This window comes from Mchenga conophoros, linkage group LG4 (assembly GCF_057382185.1).
Source record: "Mchenga conophoros isolate Kocher_MC1m ecotype Shallow Benthic linkage group LG4, M_conophoros_male_GT1.1, whole genome shotgun sequence".
Lineage (NCBI taxonomy): Eukaryota > Metazoa > Chordata > Actinopteri > Cichliformes > Cichlidae > Mchenga > Mchenga conophoros.
Window position 1 is genome coordinate 31,399,122 of NC_140529.1, and position 20,239 is coordinate 31,419,360.

At 39.3% G+C, this 20,239-nt stretch overlaps 3 protein-coding genes across 6 annotated transcripts in view; 1 reads left to right on the top strand and 2 right to left on the bottom strand.

Annotated features, from left to right (window-relative positions):
- mylk5 (myosin, light chain kinase 5) overlaps positions 1-4,187 on the top strand; it is a 12,068-nt gene extending 7,881 nt beyond the window's left edge. For all 4 annotated transcript variants that reach the window (XM_085271776.1, XM_085271774.1, XM_085271775.1 and 1 more), the window contains exons 7-18: positions 638-765; positions 871-1,024; positions 1,104-1,415; positions 1,512-1,614; positions 2,015-2,218; positions 2,301-2,518; positions 2,602-2,725; positions 2,934-3,086; positions 3,167-3,296; positions 3,383-3,470; positions 3,556-3,696; positions 3,852-4,187. In XM_085271776.1, the coding sequence (XP_085127902.1) occupies positions 638-765; positions 871-1,024; positions 1,104-1,415; positions 1,512-1,614; positions 2,015-2,218; positions 2,301-2,518; positions 2,602-2,725; positions 2,934-3,086; positions 3,167-3,296; positions 3,383-3,470; positions 3,556-3,696; positions 3,852-4,057 (1,961 nt within the window). In that variant the 3' untranslated portion in view covers positions 4,058-4,187. The remainder of the gene's footprint in view (positions 1-637; positions 766-870; positions 1,025-1,103; positions 1,416-1,511; positions 1,615-2,014; positions 2,219-2,300; positions 2,519-2,601; positions 2,726-2,933; positions 3,087-3,166; positions 3,297-3,382; positions 3,471-3,555; positions 3,697-3,851) is intronic.
- Positions 4,188-6,846: 2,659 nt separating this feature from the next.
- Positions 6,847-10,402, bottom strand: LOC146576483 (coenzyme Q-binding protein COQ10 homolog, mitochondrial). Its single transcript, XM_085271784.1, has 5 exons — positions 10,217-10,402; positions 9,669-9,821; positions 9,168-9,360; positions 8,651-8,752; positions 6,847-7,370 (listed from the first exon to the last, which is right to left on the bottom strand). The coding sequence occupies exons 1-5, from the start codon at positions 10,318-10,320 to the stop codon at positions 7,218-7,220; spliced, it is 705 nt and encodes a 234-aa protein (XP_085127910.1). The 5' UTR covers positions 10,321-10,402; the 3' UTR covers positions 6,847-7,217.
- Positions 10,403-12,640: 2,238 nt separating this feature from the next.
- Positions 12,641-15,221, bottom strand: hsd17b1 (hydroxysteroid (17-beta) dehydrogenase 1). The gene is made up of 6 exons (XM_085272677.1): positions 15,038-15,221; positions 14,610-14,771; positions 14,346-14,525; positions 14,104-14,197; positions 13,802-13,985; positions 12,641-13,359 (listed from the first exon to the last, which is right to left on the bottom strand). The coding sequence occupies exons 1-6, from the start codon at positions 15,219-15,221 to the stop codon at positions 13,207-13,209; spliced, it is 957 nt and encodes a 318-aa protein (XP_085128803.1). The 3' UTR covers positions 12,641-13,206.
- Positions 15,222-20,239: the final 5,018 nt, after the last annotated feature.

Below are 20,239 nucleotides of genomic sequence, written 5' to 3' on the forward strand. Positions count from 1 at the left end.
AGCACAGGACATTTCATCATTTATTCATGGTTTTTATTTTTAGGAATGAAATATTGGCTTGTAATGGCAACAGCTTGTACTCAGAAGGTAAAACTGTGCACATTAAAGCCACTTAAACTTAATATTATCAGATCTACTTTAGTCAAATTCACCATTCTGACGCCACAAGATTTGAATATTGACAGCGAGAGAGATGACATGACTTCAGCTCATATATGGATTTTTTTGTGTGTGTGTGCAGCACAAAGCAGGGCAGATTATAATCCCTGGATACTGTATAATGTATGGCTATAAAAACATTTTCTCTTTACTTCCTTTAAGGGTAAACAGCTGGGAATGTGTATTTTCAAAAAGCTGGTGAAATATTTCAACAAACTTGATTACACAAAGACTTGTTGTCCTTGTGGGCGATAGGTCATCTGTATTGCATTGTGTTTTCACTTGAGGCACAAGGTCCTGCTAAATACCATAATAAGAAGGGTATCAGTTAGCTATTTCTTAGTCTTTATCTCATGCTCACACACATTAGTTTTCAGGCATTCAGCAGATATTTTTAACCCTATTGTGAACTGAGGAAGTGCAGATGCTGCAGTTCACTTTGAGTCACTTTTCTCATTTTTTTATTTTTATTTGGCAGGCCGATCGTTATGTTTTGAAAACCCACCGCAGCACGTGGAGGTGAAGGTGGGACAAAGCGCCAGGCTGACGTGTAGTTTTACTGGAAGCCCTCCTGTAGCATCTTGTTGGATCAGAAACAAAGAACAGGTGCAGCAATAAAAAGGATAAATAGCAAAAACAAGACATCTGCTTCTGCCATCTCAAATGTATTTGACTCCACATTATATCTATTTTTCCTGTTTTTCTGTGCAGATAGTGGACGGCCTAGAGCTAAGGACAGAAAATACTAATCGGAGTAGTACGCTGGTTATAGAAGAGGCTAAACCCCAGCACACAGGTCGCTACACCATTGTAGTAAAAGACCGAAAGAGCTCAGCAGAACACACAATCACCCTTTCTGTTATAGGTGAGTCTATTCTAAAGAGTCAGAACCAAATCAAGTAAAGCAGTTCCTTGGAGACTTATTTTAATCATCCTCCCACCAGAGAGACCACAACCTCCTGCCTCCAGTCCAGTGATCTCCCTTGTCTCCTCATCCAGTCTTGTGCTATCCTGGTCAGGCCCCTGCTATGATGGCGGCAGTGCCATCCTTGGTTATGTCGTTGAAGTAAATAACCAAGGAAGTGCTGAGCCTGAGGTTTGGAGAGAGCTAACAAGCGAGTGTAAGAGTACCTCATACAAAGTTTGTTCTGGGCTTCAGCCACAACAGGAACACTGCTTCAGAGTAAAGGCCTATAACGTAGTAGGACTAAGCGAGCCAGGCCCAGTGTCACCAGTGGTGAGAATGGAGGAAAGAGGTGAGGTGATACTGGGATTTTGACAGCACATTTGTAATAAAGGCAGGTATAATAAGCATTAGATTAAAGCTGTTGTGGCTGTGTGCATACATTCAGACAAGATAAAAGAAGAAGAAGCCCCTCAGATGTATACCACTGTGTCTGTTGACTCTTCCCACAAAGTTACGGAACACTACGATATGCAGGAGAAACTTGGAATGTGAGTATCAGATATGTCAAATCCCAATTTTCCAATAATAATCTTTCCAAGTAGAAACAAGAAGTTTGTCAGAAACTATAATTACAACAAGTTGAGAACGTTTTGACATTTCCAATTCCAAGGAAGTGTGTGAGTGGGAATTCCAGGTTGAAATTCTGCCAAGAAAATAAAAATGCTTTCAAGTAGAGGCATGCATTCCAGCTTGAAAACACCTGTAGTCGTGTTTTATCCATGACAAGGAATGTACGGTGACGTTACCGTATTAGTGATAGGTGAACAAGAATCAGATGGAAATCAGCCATTAACATGAACTACTTATTGTGATAGGCCATGATGGTGTAACCATTAACTATTCATTCCTAATATCCAGAGATAGAAATGACTAAACTTTCTTCATAAGGGGAAAATTTGGGATGGTGTACAAGCTCATCCACAAAGAGACAGGACGTGTGTGCGCTGGGAAGTTCTACAAAGGACGCCGTGCCAAGGAGAGGGAAGCCGCTCGTAAGGAAATAGAGCTGATGAATTACCTCCACCACCCCAAACTGGTTCAGTGTCTGGCAGCATATGATCACAAGTCTGAAATGGTCATGGTGATGGAGTTGTAAGTATCCTTATCAGAGCAAAAGGCAAAGCAAAATTCCTAGTATTTTCTGGTGTGTCACTGCTGTTTTGTTTGTCTGCAGTATTGCAGGTGGCGAACTCTTTGAACGTATTGTGGATGACAACTTTGAGCACACGGAGCCTTCAAGTGTGCACTACATGCAGCAGATCCTGGAGGGGATTGCCTACATGCATCAGCAAAACATTGTCCATCTGGACCTCAAACCTGAAAACATCGTATGTGTTGACACCACAGGCACCTCCATAAAGATCATCGACTTTGGCTTAGCCAGTAGAATAGGTATGTGGAACAATACTCTACTTTTATGCTTGTCTACCTCGTGTGCGTCTTAATACCTACATTATGGGATTTCCATTGAACAGATCAAAACACACCTCTGAAGGTGATGCACGGGACTCCAGAATTTGTGGCCCCGGAAGTGATCAACTATGAGCCTGTGGGTTTGGGGACTGATATGTGGAGCATTGGGGTGATCTGCTACATACTGTGAGTCTAACTGTCTCTTTCTATATTCAAGAGATAGTTTAGTATTTTTCAAACAAGATTTTTGTCTAAAATTCTTTAGCTCATACAATCAAAACTGAAATTTAGAGTTTTAGCCTTATTGTGCCACCTAGTGGGTATAGATTGAAACCACATGTAAAGGATGTATATTCAACACTAATCTTCTCCACTTTTTTTCTGTGGTTTCCAGGCTCAGTGGGGAATCTCCGTTCCAGGGAAACAGTGATGCAGAGACCCTGGCCTTGGTCACAGCTGCTCAGTGGGAGTTTGACGAGGAGAGCTTTGACGAGATAACAGAGGAGGCTAAAAATTTCATAAGCTCCCTGCTCAGCAAAGACCCGAGGTGATTTCATAGATTTACAACTGTAAAGTACCCTACTTTACCTCCTTACTTAACCATCTGTAACTGTAATTGTTGATCAGGCGTAGGATGACCTGTGAACAGGCCCTTGCCCATCCCTGGATGGCAGCATTTAAGTCTAAAGAGCTCACTCTCACCAAGAGTCTGTCCAAAGAGAAGATGAAGAGGTTTTTGGCTAGACAGAAGTGGAAGGTAAGCACCAAATTACTCTTTATTTATTTATTTATTATTTAAAATTTAAAATGTACATTTTGTTCTCATACACATTTGTCTCATAGAAAGCTGGCAAGGCCATGTTAGCACTGAAGAGAATGGCTCTGCTCTCTAAGGCGGAAGGCTCTGCATCTCCTACAACTCCTGGAGGAGGTGAAAATCTTGCATACCTTTACTCATCACATTGCACGCATTTTGGTTTAGTGGGTTTCCCATCTTATTGATATATATCTCCTAGAATCACCCCTGAGCCCAGAGGCAGAGGAAGCGTTGACCTCCCTGGAGCTTAAGCTGCAGGAACCCCCGGTGTTCACAAAGAGGTTGAAAGACCGGACTGTAACTCAGGGATCCAGTGCCCGTCTCTCGTGTCACCTCACAGGTACAAAGCAACTTCTTATCTTGGATTCAAGTCAGACTTACTGTAGCAGGCTTGAAAATTCAATCTTGAACATGTAAAAACATCTTTTCTTTGATAGCGTTTCAAAAGTTGTGTTCTTTTCCCTCCTGATCTCACATTTCTGTTTATCTTGCCAGGTTACCCTGACCCGGAGGTGCTGTGGCTGTGTGGTGATGAGCCTATTGAGGAGTCCCCCACTGTGCAAATAGAGTATGAGGAAGATGGCCAGTGTACGCTGGTTCTAGCCAAAGTTGGCCCAGAGGACGGCAATGTGTATACCTGTAGGGCCACTAATGACCACGGGGAGGCATTTTGCTCAGCCAAATTAACTGTCCAAAAATAGATTCATCATATCATAGTGTGTATGCAGAAATAACAAGTATAAGTAGAATTTTCTTGTTGCCTTGACCAGCTGTGTTGTACATTGTTGTTTGTGGCTTCTGATGAGTCAAATAAATATTGTTACAGAGTTACGTACATAGATTTATATTTTTATGGCATTCAGATATGGCTTCCACGCTATGTTGAAAATGATGTTTTTACGTAAAACCATGAATCTGTCTGTTATATTGGCTCATTGTGAAGATTCCCCTTCAGCCCTATCAGTTTGTAATTGCGATTTCCATTCTGAAAAGCAGGCGGGTCTGAAAATATCCTGATTAATTTGCATTGTGAACATTCAAATTGCAATTCCAAAGCGTCCCATTAAAAAAAACTTACAATAAATGTTATTTATAGCCTAAGCCTAATTCAATGCTTAGTGCCAAAGAGCTTTATTTTCGTTTCTAAATTAAACCACTCTTGCACAAAATCTCATGTTCTTTTAGTGAAATGCACCTAGATAGGTTTATTTTGACAGGGTCCAACATACTCCTACATAGTACATACACACCTCCTACTGTTGTAAATACTGCATTTCTTCACACACAAACATTAGTAGACCAAATAAACAGATGGAAATATCCCCCGGTAAACACTATCCTTAGTCTCAGCATGCAGTTTGATATCTGAAAACATAAATGACAGTAACAGTTTTTGCTGCTTGTGTGAGTTTCTAGCTCTCTGTTCGACCTCAGGAAATGTGTCCATAACAAATATATTTTGTCAAAATCTTTTTGTCTCTGTCTGCTGGTTGAATTTCAAACAATACCATCAGGACCTTCAGCCCGACACTTCGGTAAAGCCGTCCACCTGCTTTACTAAAATATAGAGTATTTGTGAATTTAACTCGTGTTTGTCATGGTCATATTTACTTGATACCTTCCTCACAACCCAAATAAACGGATACCAATGTAGGTCTGATTCTTTGTTTTTTCACTCTCACGCTGTAAAATCACATTGTGGTAGCGGAGCTTTATTTACGGACTGCAACCAGGGTGAGGGAGTCTAATTAACACAGGTGGTTTGTCCTTTTCTGGAGCAGTGTGCTAAAATATGCATCATAAAGGAAACTAATTGGGTTGTATGTTGTTGAGGTTTAAATTGGCCTGAAGAAAAAGAGTTTGCACTCTCACCAGTTGTGTGTTTAAAGTTTGTGGTTTGGGTTTAATTTGCTGGTTTGTCAATAATGAATATTGTTCACCACATTTCGACTGCATGCACTCTGCTCTGTCCTGAGGGGAATCCATGCCTGACAGACTCTTTTGCTGCATAGATCTACAAGGAAGCCCCCCCCATCATGCAATCATGCAATCATGCATTTGAACATCATGCAAATGCTCTTCTTAACAAGGTCTTGAAGTTATTTACAATTGTAGCTCATTTGAAGGTTTACCATGAATTAATGGAGTATTTTCATTACCTCTTTACCATGATGGAAAAGGCCTGAAAGCTCAGAAGAAATGTCGTTTTTTAATGCATGTACGTTTGCATTTACAAATGCTAGGCTGTATGAGCCTTGGTTGTTGTAGCATTTAAAAAAAAAAAAAACTTTGGGGGCGGGGCTTTCTTTTCTTTTAATTCCATTGCTGTTCTAGTGTGCTGTAATCAGATTTTTGTTTTGTTAAAATAAGAAAAAGAAAAAAAAAAATAAGGAAATGACCACTGCACATGAAAAACTCATTTTTTTCTGACAGACAGATGTTATAAATACAATGTTTCAAAGTGTCACTGAACTGTGGCAAACGGGGAGGGACCTCGGTTAGTGAATAAGCAGGAAGCTATGTAGCTCCCCACGATCAAAGTGAATAACACAGAAATGTTCAGTAAGAAAACCTTTAATTTTTTTTTTGGTTTAAAATAAAATAAAATTAAAAATAAAACAAAAACAAAAACCCACAGGCAGAATGACATTTAAGGATAAGAGACCATTGCACAATTTCAGAACATTTCTAAAATTGAAATTGCAATTATATCCTCAAAGTATATATATATATATGAGTTAAATTGGCTTTTCCCCAACCAAGGTTAAACCATAATATTAACAGATTCAGAGAATTGGGAGACATTTCTGCACAGAGCTACATGGCTAAAAATCAGCACTGAAGGGATTTGACCGGCAGGTGGCACCACATCAAAACAGAAATTCAAGTACTTGAAATTATTGCACAGATTCAGAACTACATCTGTTAACTCCACTGAAAGAGGTTTTCAAAGTGTGGTACAGTTTAAAAGACAAAAAACAACTTTAAAACATGCAAATTAAGCATATTAAAAGGACAGACAAAGCAGACAAACTGTCCAAACTGTGTTAAAAATAATGAAAATACTGAAGTTTGGAAAAGCAGTGTCCTTCGGGCTAAAGAGGAGGAACATGCAGCTTGTTATCAAAAAGCCAGCGCATGTTATGGGTAACTGAAAATCCACTTTGCAGCTCCATTTCATAAAACAGGTGCATAGAGGAACGACCAGATATGACTTTGCAAAAAAAAATTCCACGCACCGCTTTGTCTGTTTTAGAAATCATGCAAAATAACCAATATCAGCGGACGACATTGGTAGCTATCACTTTGTTTGCCAGTATCAGCCATCAAGGTTGACAGTGCTATTTATCCAGAACGCTTACCCAAACATGAGGAGTAAGCAGTTACTAGTCTGCTACACTGGAAATCTTTTCTTGCAGCAGATGTTGCTCAGTACATGGAAACATTAAGAAAATTTAAATGCTACAAATGACACAAACAGAGCAGAGAGTTTACCAAAAACAAGACATTTTAATTCCACTGATAAATACTGCACAGGACGAGGTCTTCAACCACATTTGAGCTTTCAGTAGAAGTCACTTTTCAGAACATTAACTAAAAATCAAGTGTCCACATGAGCCTTAAAACTATAACTTTATTTGAATCCACAAAAATAAATAAATGCAGGGCAAGGTAAAGAAATCAGCTTGTGCTTTACAAATAAATAGCTTTAGGTGTATTCCTTGTGCATGTTAATTCAAAAATATACTATGGGTGCAAAGAGAAGATCCAGTCTCCTGTGTAAGTGTCAATAACAGGTAAAACAGTGGGCTGGTGGGGCTCCAAAAGCACCTGGATGGATGAAAGGTCAAAGGTGTCGCCTCATGCCGACCGCCTCCTCAGCGGTACCTCCTCCTGGTTTGTGTAAAGTTTTGCTGCCCGTGACTCAAAGGCACTAACCATCTGCTTAACCACTTCATCGAAGAAGACGCTGGCCAGCTGAGAGTGCAGAAGAGACTTGAACTCAAATGATACCTGCAGAATGGGGACAGGTTTGTTAGGAAACTGCTGAGGAGATGCTCTTCTGTGAGACTTACTTAAAAGAAAGAAAAAGATCAAACTAAAAATAGAAATCAAGCACATCTTTAGCAGAGGCGTTTTAAAGTTGGTAATCAGATAATCTGTGCTCCTGTTAGCAGCTCCTTAACACTGTTCTCTGATGGCTATTTCAGGCCTCAAGGGACACCGGTGTGATACTCAAGACTAAATTTAGACGATAATAGGGTTTTACGCAATACTTCCTCTGCTGATAATCCACTTGAGAGCCGTACAAGAACTTACAACAAGAAATTAGTCTCAGCCAAGTATGTTATCTAATTTTGCAATTCCTTTAACCCTTAGATGCACACGTGGGGTGAAAAATGACCCCCCACAATATTCTGAATTAGTCGGCCAGGGCTTGCACCTGGGTTTAGTACTGTCTCCCCAATAGATGCATGGAAGATGTTCATGTTTGATAATTTAATAGAAGAGGTGCTGTCATACACAAACATGGAGGCATGAAGAGAAGCCACAAACAGGGAAAAGAGTGGAAAAATGTAATCAAACTTAAGCTCCTGGCCTTCATTTGATTGACCATTCTTGCAGGAAGTGAGAAGAACTGGGATGTACCAGTCGGTGTGTTTTTTGGGAGTCATCTGCATAACCCATTGTACAAGGCCACTATGTCAATTCAAAGTTTTGAACATATTCGCCGTTTCTTGCACTTTGATGACAAGAGGACCAGAGCCTACAGACTGAAAACAAACCACATGGCAGTTTTCCGCTACATATGGGGCCTGTTCCTGGTCAACTGCAGGCAGAAATTCATCCTCAGGGATTGCGTTACAGTGGATGAACAACTTGTGCCTTTCAGAGGAAAGACCCAGCTTCTGCAGTATATGCAGAGCAAGCATACAAAAGTGATACAAGGATACAAAAACAGCAATTTCTTAAAATTAATGAAAAAATAAATAAAAATGCAAAGGGCCTCATGTCACAATCATGTTTTATGAGGAATAACCCAAATATGAAAATATTACAAATCTTTGTTTTAAAGATTTTGAAGAACAACAGAGTTTATAGCAAAATGCATTGTTTCTATTTGGGGTCATTTTTGACCCCAACCGTGGAAGAGTGTAGGTATTGGTAGGTTGTGCATCTAAGGGTTAATCATTAATGCAAAAGGTCACTGTCAGTGTAGTTTTATGCCAGTGTACTGCTGCACAACCAGATGGCTTCCAGTGTCAAATATTAAGTGTACCACAAACACTTACATAGAATTCCACTTTGCACGAGTCTGCTGCGTTTCCGTCTCCAGGGGAAAACCTCCATATTGTTTCAAGATGGCTGAAGAGAGATCCATCAGTACATACAGCCTGTTTGAAAACAGTTGATTCTTCATCAAGGATTGCAACAAGGCATCAAACTCATAAAAATCACAAATAAAGCATTATGCCGATAGAAACTGTCTACAGTGCTGTGCAAAATGTGGAATATACCGATTAATAATGAAAGTTTTACAAATAATTTTATGCAAAAGCACATTTTTGTTAAGTGATAGTCGAACAAGTCTAATATTAAACCCCCAGATCTGTAAAAAACATGTATACTTTAATGTAATGATGGCATTAAGACAGTCATATTTTCCTTCCATCATGAAATGGTGATTCGTTTCATCTTAACTGGTGGCCTACAGTAAAAAGAGCTTTCCACATGTCATACATGTCATAAATGTTTTTATATGTGTGTTTCGGTAGGTGTTGATTAAAAAGTAAGAGACCAGATACTTACCCTGACTTGGTAGTTTGGAACAATAGTGACCTCAGAGATGTATCGCTCGACAAGAGGGGGGAAACCGATTTCTAGCTCTGCCAGGAGGCCACCGTTTCGCCCCCTCATGACCCGAGACTTCTTGCACCAGGGAACAAAGTGCTGATACTGGTCCACACTGGCCACCACACTGTACATCTGCTCTGGAGTATACCTGAACACACAGTCACATAAAACCAGAAACACTTCAGTTTCTATCCTCTGCATCCATTTTTTCAGGTTTATCCAGAACCCAAAGAAATTCTGTAGACTGCTATACAAGATAAGAGGATTAAACTAACGCTCATCAACTCTGCCTGAAATATGACCCCAAAAACACTGTTCACTTTAAAACTCATTGTACATAGTAAAAGGTACTCAGACAAGACTCAAGTTTTTAGCATTTCTTCAAATAAGCCATTATCTGTTATTTTGTTTACATTTCACATAATTATTTTAGTCCTTTTGCAAGGGGGCACTCACCCCAACGTCCGACACTCAGTGTACTCCATCCTGCGGTTACTGATGGGAGCTGCCAGGTTAATGAAGCTTCTGCTTGGCGTGCTTACACAGGTGCTAGGGGAGAACTGGAGGCTTGCCCTTCTTGCTTCCAGGATCCCAGAAGAACCCAAGATCCTGAGGAGAGGAAATCATATTTGTGAGCTCTTTAATCATCTGTTCAATCACTATGCTATTATATAAAAATCCCACAATATTTTAATGTATGGCCATCAACACAGTATTTTTCCCCAAAGGCAATGCCAAACATGTATGCTAACATTCATTGTATGTAGTATCAGAAAAGCAAGAGGGCCATATCTGTTAAATGTGCATCTTAAGCGTTGGTTTACTTACTTTTTTCATATACTACAAATTAAACCTACCATTCGTAAAAAAAAAAAAAAAAAAAATGTACAAGATTAAACTATATTTGAATTATCCTGTGACCAATAAAACAAGCGCAACTGCAAATGCCCGTTACTCAAACACCCACCTGGGCAAACCTTGGTTTTAAAATTCCTTTGACTCACCTGAAATTTGCTCTTTTAGTGTTTCCCCGGACAACCTTTGAAGAGTGGGCTTCATATAGCTCCAGCAGCGCTTTGAGGAGAACAGGAGTCGTCTTGTTGGTCATTTTCCCCCCTAGTTTGTGGTGACGCGTACTAGAGTGATCAAACCAACTATAATAACCGGGCTTTGTTCCGAATGAAGAGACGCACCGCTTATCTAATAAAAGAGCAGTGACGTAACGGGAAGCGCGGCAGCCTTTGGCCAATCAGGTCACTTTGAGGTGAACTTTAAATCACCGGCGATTAAGACAGCAATACTTCCTAAATTAGAGCAAAAAATAGCTAGGCTACTCTCAAAATGTGGAGTTTTTTGTTTGTTTGTTTGTTTGTTTGTTTGTGTCTCAAAAGATAAATTTACACAGATAGACAAAAATGTTGGGCAATAGGATCTATATTCTCAGTGGATTTCTGTTTTGCTCTTTCTTATTACGGTTTCCGGGTTGAACCACGTGTTTCCTCAAAAATGTGTGAAAAAGGCCTAAGAAGTAGATTTTGTATCGTTTAGTGTGTATTTATGAAGTGATACTAGGACCAACTATAGTTGCATAGCCTTATATATAACCCACATGTTGAAAAGGCAGGTCCACGTTCAGTCAGCTGCATGAATCCTAGGATTAATTTGTGACTGAATTAAAGTGTTTGACAACCAAGTTCAAAGAACTTTTTAAGGTCTCAAAGATCAAGCCAACTCGAGTCCAGGAAAGCACATGATGTGTGCACATGATGAACTTGCACTTGAATACAGAGTAATAAAGATAAAGTTCACAGTGACTGTAGAGGTAATGTTTAATGTAGAAGTAGGCTAGCTTTGGGACAGGAGAAAAACTAGATTTAGTTTTCATACATTATACAACAGCTGTTGCCTAATTCTTACTACACAGATCTCCGTAATACAGCTGACACTTGAAAGTCAGCATGCCTTTAAGTGTTGCTGAATTAAGTGGCTATGAGGTAACACAGCGAGAAGAGGCGGTGCAAGATCCATTTAAGTATCTTCGAGAGTGGAATTAGGGCACTTGAGAAGGGAAGGGTTTAAGAAGCACCATTAGTCTTATTAAGGACAGGTCAGAAACTTCTAGGTGCAGACAAGATAACCTGTCTCATGTTAGAATAGGAACTACTCATGGGCTCAACAACCCCAGACTGAGCCAGACACAAGGAACGGATGCTGTGCCAGCTGGCCCTCCTTCAGTCTTTATACATTTAACTTTACAGAGTTCATTGCTTTAAAAGCTAAACGTCAGTATGTTAAGATTATCCCTGTAATCTATTATAACACAACAAGATTTCTTTACTTTCCTTAGTATTTAAAACTCCTTAGATTTCATTTAAAATGGAAAGCCACTCAAGGCCGTTCTTTGTTTCTCTGATCTTGAATCATAATCTCTATTAGCCTTTGTCTTTTTTAATGTCACTGTTGTGTAAAAATGTCACTGAAATAGTATTTTTTGTACTTGCACCTTAGTAGCTACATATAATCGTTGACAGGCCTGTAGTCGATCAGCTGATAGATATCATCATACACCCTTTGTAATGGGTACATAAGAAAATTTGCCTACAACATGCAGGCTTCTGGGATAAAACACACTTGTTAAATTTCCAGTGTTATTATGTAATTATCTATAAATTAGGTCATTTGTTTGTTTTCTGTGGGAATATATATGATCAGTGGACAGAGTTAGTAGTCAGAACTACTGTTCTTCAGGAACTTCACTGGCTCCCTGTGAAATTCCGGATAATTTTCAAACTTCTTCTGCTCACCTTCAAGGCCCTTCATAACCTCGCTCCTTCTTACCTTTCTGACCTGTTAACCACCACTTGTTCTGCCCGTTCACTTCGTTCTTCTTCTTCTGTCCAGCTTACTGTACCTTCCTTCCGCCTCACCACCATGGGAAGCAGAGCCTTCAGCTGCTCTGCTCCCAGGCTGTGGAATTCTCTGCCCCCTGAAATAAGAAATATTGGTTCTCTCCCCCAGTTTAAATCCCAACTCAAAACTCATCTGTTCAAATCTGCATATTCACTGTGAATACACTGTTTGTTCATTTTATCTTGTGCTTTATTTTATTGTTCTTATTCTGCCATTGTTTTACTAATTGTTTTATCCTATTGTAAAGTGTCCTTGGGTGACTTGAAAGGCGCTCATAAATAAAATTTATTATTATTATTATTATAGAACTAGCTGTATAAATGGAAACTGTTGCACAATTTCACTGTTTCACATAATCCCTTACATAACAATGAATACTTATGAAATATGCTTTATGATACTTTATCTGCATTATCAAATAGTCATAGCAGTTTTCCCTTACTGCAGACAGAGATACTGTGCAGGGGCCACAATAGCACCTGTAGATAAATTCACAAAAAGTATACAAGCCAAATTATTCAAGTTATTTCAGGTATTTAAAAACTTCATTTATTGATATATTCTTTACATATTTATGCCAGAATGGGAAATTTAAAGCAAGCATTCAAGCAAGCTATAGAAAAGAAACATATAGTGTCTGTCATTCATACAGAAGTCCCCTATATGACCATTTGTGCTTAAAACAGCAAATCAAAAATCGTCTACGAAAATTCTGCACGCAGTGTTTTGACTTTTATAATGAATGCAGTGATTTGAAGCACGATAGCTCAAAGTAAAAAATATGCAAGCTAGTGTGGGTGGAACTAGAGGAATGCAGAAACTGCTCTATCGCTCAAGCATCAGGAATAATGCTTATCAAAAATGTCTCCACCAACTAGAACAGAGTCTATTTTTACATTTTTGTTTTATGATAAGGAGTACTATGTTTAGGCCTTACACAAAAATAGAACATGGAGTGAATCCTGTGAACTCTACTCTAGACTGTGTTTCAGGAGTCAAGGGTATTTGAGCAAAACATTAACCCGTGTACATAAAGTAAAACAGGAACAACATTTACACACGAAGTGATGCAGTCGTTACAAAATTATTGCTCCTCAGGTGAGAAAATGATTTTGCTCATAGCACTGATGTATGAGTCATCTGGTTCTGTGACCTTCAGTTGGGTTACAGGTGGCCCAGTAGTGCTGGTGAAGTATCTGAAGGCAGGGCTGGGTGACTGGATGGCATCTAGAAATACCTTCAGGAAAAAACCAAACACATAATAGTAGACACGTTTAGAGATTTAAATAAATTTTATACATATGTGTGTGGTTAGCACATGAAAGCTCACTCATTTATTTGAGCTCTAAAATGATCAATGTCTGGGTTAAATCACTGAATGATTAGTGTTGAGGGATGTATTAATTTTATTTTAACAGAAAAAAGAAAATGATTCAGTGTATTTTAAAATGATTTAATATTACTTAACTCCTTTCTTATTTTGCATGCCAGCCTGCAGACATAATATGTTATTTCAGGCTGTGTATTGTGGATGTAAAAGGTCAACTATGGACAACAATTGTCATACTTAAAATGCATTGTCCCTATAAAATTAAGCAAATGTAATTAAATGTTGCCATTGTTTAAAACCTCAAATAGAAATTAATGAAGTTATGATTTTCTGTAAACATGGAACATACCTTCACAATATCCTCAGTGTCTTGTGCAGCATTTTGGAAAACAGATCTACAATGCTGCAGGTATTTTTCATACAGCCTTTGTGTCTGGGTGTCAACCTGTTGGAGAGACGTATCCCCAAGCTCCGTCTTCTTCAGGTTGACCAAGAAGTCAGTGTTGACTGGACCACACTCAATGAGACTCACACTGTAGGATGTAGCATTTGGACAATGGTGTATCTTAATTCATATTTGCGTCTTAATTTTATACACACAAGTAGTCTTTGAACTAACGAGACAACATGCAGCCAACTTATGAAACTTACTGAATGTTGAAGTGTTTCAGGAGAATAGCCAAACTCTCACATGCTCCCTCTATTGCAAATTTACTGGCACAGTAGACCTCGTTAAATGGGAGCCCTATAAGAAACTCTAAAAGCTTATTTTGGAAATTCTATGCATGGTAACAAGTATCAACATGATCTAATTATAGGGTTTCCATCAAATCACTACAAAAACTGCACATGCAGAACATTGTTGACATTCCTCAACCATCTGCACTTCTCACCATGAAGGCCTCCGGTGCTGCCAGTGACCAGAATGCGTCCCTGGCTCTGAGCCTTCATCTGTGGCAGGAATGCCTGGATGGTCTGGATGGTACCTAGGAGGTTAACCTCCAGGATGTGCCTCATTGAGTTCAAAGACTGCACCTCCAGTGGCCCCATCAAACCCACACCAGCATTACACACTGCAAATAGCAAGGATAAGCACATTAACCCACTCAAATCACATTTTCCAATCCTAATCGGAACACACTGGCACGGGTCCATACCCAGAATGTTTATGCGTTTTTCCACAATCCTATCTCTTGCATCCAGGATGGACTGCCGATCGGTCACATCCATTTGGAGTATGTCCAAAGTATCCCTGTGCAGGCCTTTCACGCTCTCCAAAAGACGCTCCTTTTTAGACAAGTTTCTCATTGTTGCATACACTGAACAGAAAGCTTCAGTTAATGATGAGTTTGAATGTGTATGTAAAAAGGAATTTACAGAGTTGACCCCCAAGGAGGTAAATGGTTTTCACACAACATTTAATTAACAATGTACATGGAAGATTCATCTGCTAAGTTATTTGTGTAAGTCACATAAAATTGCACAGTGTACATCATCTTAGTGGTTTTACTGGTTCTTAAAAGCCAGTCTTTAATGTAATGTATATTCTCAAAGAGAAGATTGACACATACACAGCTGTGGTTACCTTTGAATGTTTTGTCTGGGTCTGAGGCAAGCCGGACAGCCAAGCTGAGACCGATCCCCGAGGAGCAGCCTGTGATAAGCACCACCTTTTTATCCATGGAGCCTAACTCACCTACATTAAAAGAGCCGGTGGAGCAAAGCGAGGAGGATACTGCAAAATGAGCCACGGAATAAAATGGAGGCATGTTAAAACTGTTTTTACATCTTACGCTATCACAAGGACATTTAAGACTAAACATCTGCCCATTATCAGCCAGCTGGAGTCCTTCTATTTTTTTCTCATGTCCTTGTTGATATAGTTTCATTCCTTCCACCTGAGATGCGTGGGAAACAGATTGTCATGTTTTTGAGTGGTTGATGAATTTTCCAGCAATATAAGTGCATGCACGTTTATATAGGCTGGCTGTGGAAATATAATGTGTGTGCATTTCAGAAAAATATTAGTTTAGAGAAAGAACAACATTGTTTTTTTAACATATTAACAATGTGTCTGTGCATTGGCTACATTTTTAATTGGCACCGATGACATGAGCACCAGGTGGCAGCAAAACCCTGTACTGGACTTGTACCACACAACTAAAGCCACACTGACCTCTGGGGGCTTGATCGAGGAAAAGAAACATCTCACAATAGTGAGAAAGGGAACAATGGATTTTATTTTAGGACATCAAGTCATCAAGTTTAAGTTTTGTTCATTAAGTGCTGTTCTCATAAGGTCGTTGACTCACATCCTGTTTACAGATTTGTATTGGGTGAAGGTCTACGTATTCTGTGCTCCATATGCTACACCAGCTGATAAAAAAACTCTCTAAAAATGGTATTAAATGACCCTTTGAGAGAGATTAGTTTTCTTTTGTACTGTTCGCAAATTTAAGGATAAGCTTCTATAATTAGAAGCTGAGTTAAATTCAAGCACAAGGGAAAAAATTGAGTGCTTTCATGCAAAGGTGTAAAACCAGTCTAACGTAATCCTCAGTCTTGTCACCTTTGATCACACGTGTTTGGAAAAGAAGCATTTCCAAAATAAAAACTGCAAACTAAATGGGTTTTTAATGCTGGGAGGAAATAAACGAGGAAGTACGTATATTTCAATTTCAACAACGATTCTGTTCAGGTGTTTTATCGTGCAAGTTCTTAATGATGATGATTAAATTAAGTTAATATTTGCATAGGAGTGAGTTTTAAATAGGCTCCCAAGAAAGTATAGATAAGAAATAATAAAAATTTAGCAACCATTTAGCGATCGTGAACGGTCAGAATTTACAATAAAATTAACGTAAATTTTCTTTCTATTCAGAACCAGCAAAAGATTGTTATTAAGAATCATACAGTGTATTCTATTCTACTATTTCTTTAATCTCTCCCTGTGCTGTTATCATAACATTTGCATTCTTTTACAGCTGAGTGTTTCTGGTAAGTCAAAATAACTTGCATCTCTATGGAACATTTCAGCAGGCGGATTTAAAAAGAATTTCTTATGTTGATGGGACCAAACCAAGTAGGAATTTCCTGCCATTTTGTTGCGTTCCTCTCCTTGAGATGGCATCAGCTTGGCTGCTGTCCCAGAGTCTGTGGGACAGATAACAGCAGGCCTTGAACCTCTTTCAAATGTCTTAAACTCCCAAGCATTGTTCAAACTCTTGTACTGGTTGACCTCAGAAATTTAACAGGTTTTATTTTGCTGTATGTTTTATTCATGCCGTATGCACATATGTTCATATGTACGTTGTTATAGTTGTTGAATAAAAGGTGATGAGAAGCATGGAACTTTCTGTGGCTGCTATGCGCAAATGCCGCTGGAAAATGAAAACTGATTATGCATGCATCTTTTTCTGTCTCCTTTAATCCGAAATGCACAGGCTGCACGTCCTCCATTAGGTGTCTTTAGGCTATCTCCCATAGGAGGTTCCTGCTCCACATGGCCTGCAGGCTCCCTTTGGCCCAATAATTATCAAGACAAGGTCTAGTGGAGGTGCACGCTGGCCTGGAAAAGCCTTTAAAATGCCTGTTAAGCAGGACCAGCTCCCAGCACTCAAATTAAACAGACTTCTGCAGATCTCACAGCTGCTGATGAAAAAAAACAAGGATATCACACATACAGAGCTGTGTCTTTGTGGCATTTTTCGGAGACAAGTAAAGTGCTTGATGGAGAGTCTGCCGTTGAGGTTGCAGAATCAGAATCAGAATCAGAAAGGGTTTTATTGCCAAATGTTGAGCAGGTTTACAACATTAGGAAATTGCTGCGGTGCTTCAGTGCAAACATACTGTCAAAAATTACGCTTAAATAGACATGAAAATAAAAATAAGAATAAGAATTAAAGTGCTAAGTAGATAAGGCTGGCCTTCTGCACTGAGATCACAGGGCAAATAGTGAAAGAGCTACTGTATATAGTACTTAAGGGGGGAAAAACATGCCAGCTTGCTCCTGTCTGTCTGTTCATGTGCTCCCCCTGCGGTGGACTGAGAGTCACATTGAACTTTGCTGTTCCAAAACAGACCCATGTGATGTAGACCCAGCAGGGTTTCAACAGCAGTGAGCGGCTTCAGAACCAGATGGGCTCAACAGGATATCCCATGTGAGAGTAATGAGCAGAAGTGAAAGAGCTGAAGACGTGTAGTGGTGGTTGTGGTGAAACTTAAATGTCACGCTATACCTGATAACAAGGTTAAATGAGGCTTCACTGGGGGCGTTTAAAGTAAACTAAGTAGCGTTCTCGACACTTTTTCCTCTTTGTATACGTGTAGTACAACAAAAAACCATTTCTACGCAGGTATATCAGAGCTTCCTTATCTGTCATGCCTTTCTATGAGATAATGTTATCACAATAGTTCTCCAAAACAACAGTAAGACAAAAGTCTTATGAAGTTGTCTCGAAGCTGATACTTGGTAAATATTCATTGATGATATTAAGGCGCTCTAAAATTATTACATTTCTTTTTTTGTTTGCTTCTCTGTAGGTTTTAAGGACATGCAAACCTGCTGTGACTCTGATTCTTATATAGGTCAGGGTTTTCTGTGTCATGTCGTCTAATAAAAACTGCAGTCACTAAAAAGTCTTTGCACAGTTGATGCAGTTAATAAAACGGATGCTGTTCCTTTGAAGACAGAAATGCCACACAAATGGTATAATTTGATTGGTGTGTCTCGTGTTGTCTACATGCCAGTAGATAATGTGACTTTGTTTTGATTTGAACTTTAATTCCCGTCCAGCCACCTGAAAGCTTTTATTTCACTCAATAAAATGTGCACGTGTAAACTACAAAAATAAGTAAACTGTCTGTGTGTGGGAGTCATTCTGGGCTTCTGTCTGTTGCAGTTGGCTTTATTTACTCATATGTTACAGGAAAAAAATAGAAGGTATCCCCTGTCCTGTGAAACCTACTGCACAACTCGGACCCAAGCGAGAGATCAAATGTATTCCCCGTTCTGAGAATTCATCCAGGAAGATAAAACCCAAACCGAGTCTTTATATCGCATGCCTGCTTAAAAACTGCCAACTGTTGAGAGATGTGGCTTTTGCAAATTGTTTCGTTCTGACAACCTTGGAGCTCATGGCAGGTTTACTTCTGTAAAGATCAGTTTTTCACAGTTCTTCACATGGTAACCTACTGTAGAAGCAGTGGGGCTTACTCGGTCCTGGTAAAATCATCATAAGTGAAACAGGAGAGGATAAGTGGAAAGTATGAAGGGTTTTGAGCTCACATGTACTGAGGCTGAATCAACACATTTTTGTATTTTCTGATGTACAGAAGGTAAACGATTTTAACACAAAAGCTCATTATTTACTATCCTTTAAAATGTATACTGTTGTAAAAGTTTTATTCTTAAGAAATCCAAACAATCTTAAAGCATTACTCGCAAACAAGCTGTACTTTCATAATTCAGTGTGCTTGCTGTGAGTCGAGGAAACAAATATAGACGTCAGTATTTCGGGTGAAGGCCATTAAAGCAAAGGTCATGTATAAGTTGCATGGGAGGACATTATATTTTATACACGTTTTTTATTTTTCTCAGATATTTTGATATCAGAGATCTTTCAGGGTTATTTTTTTAAAGTACCGTGCTTGACACAAGGCTCTACGTCAGCCGTAACCCAGATGGCCATTGCTTGACCTGCCGGTTTGGCATTCCACGGGACCCATTTGTGTACAAAACCTCTGCAGTCCAGGAAATGTCAAGCATTGTGTCATGGGAAATGTCTTCTTGCCTTGGATTAACTTTTCTAGACATTCTTTTTCGTCATGACATTGAGGACATCCTGTTCTCTTCTGGGCCTTTAAGCACTGGAGTCTGTCTTGGGACTAGACCTGGCAGCGGACTGATATCTTAGTCGCATCTTGAGCAAAATGTCAAAACAGCACAGTGTTAGCATGTACGCTGTGCCTCCTGCAGCTGCACCATCATAAAAAAAATTGTTTGGTCGACAGACACAAATCTATCTGACTTAGTATCAAAAGCTTTCTCTGTTGTGAGATCGAACTCTTTAGATAACATACACAAGAAAATATGGACCATCAAAATGTAGATTTTGATCAAAAAAGAGTTTTTAAGAGAAACTCCATATCCAGCTTGGTGGAGCTCATCAAACATCAGACTAAAGCCTTAGAAATGAATCATTTCATAAATATTTGGTGGATATAGTGAGAATGCCCTGCAGCAGATATTTCAGAGTTTTAAATTCTTGTTCAGCTTGCGGTGTCTTTGTTCCAGGTGCAGCTGGTGAGAAACAGCAAGCAGTCCATGCATCAGTGTTTCTCTGTGATGTGGTGATATAAAGTGATGTCTGGTGTGTCAAGGCATGTAAGTGACTCAGGTATGCAGGTGTATCTCTGATACTGTGCAAAAAGAGTTTGCAGCAGTAAGGCAAGCAGAGAGTAATACTACCACTCTCACTTGGCACAGATGCTTCCTTTTTCCTTCAGTCTGCACTTCCTCTTTCTTCTAATTTCTTTGAGTGATTCACTTTTTTTTTTGTCTGAATCATTTCTAAATAATGCTTCTCTATTAGCATTGTTATCACCCTTCCCACACGCACTGATGAAATCAGGAGCACACCCACCCCACACCTGGTTACCTGGACGCACTTTGTTTACAGTTAGCTTAGAAACACTGTAACCAGGAATGCAGGCATTGCATAATGCATTGTGTTAACAAGTAACAGCTCATTCGCAGAGATAGACATGCACACAACTATCACAGTAC

Bases quoted from the DNA above. Each gene is read 5' to 3' on its own strand.
- LOC146576483 (XM_085271784.1), bottom strand. From the start codon at position 10,320: ATGACCAACAAGACGACTCCTGTTCTCCTCAAAGCGCTGCTGGAGCTA. The intron at 9,822-10,216 runs GTGAGTCAAAGG...TCCTCTCCTCAG, and splicing joins ACTAAAAGAGCAAATTTCAG to GATCTTGGGTTCTTCTGGGA. The intron at 8,753-9,167 runs GTAAGTATCTGG...GTTTTCAAACAG, and splicing joins TTCCAAACTACCAAGTCAGG to GCTGTATGTACTGATGGATC.
- hsd17b1 (XM_085272677.1), bottom strand. From the start codon at position 15,221: ATGCCTCCATTTTATTCCGTGGCTCATTTTGCAGTATCCTCCTCGCTT. The intron at 14,526-14,609 runs GTATGGACCCGT...TGCTATTTGCAG, and splicing joins AAAACGCATAAACATTCTGG to TGTGTAATGCTGGTGTGGGT. The intron at 13,360-13,801 runs GTATGTTCCATG...TTTTTCCTGAAG, and splicing joins ACACTGAGGATATTGTGAAG to GTATTTCTAGATGCCATCCA.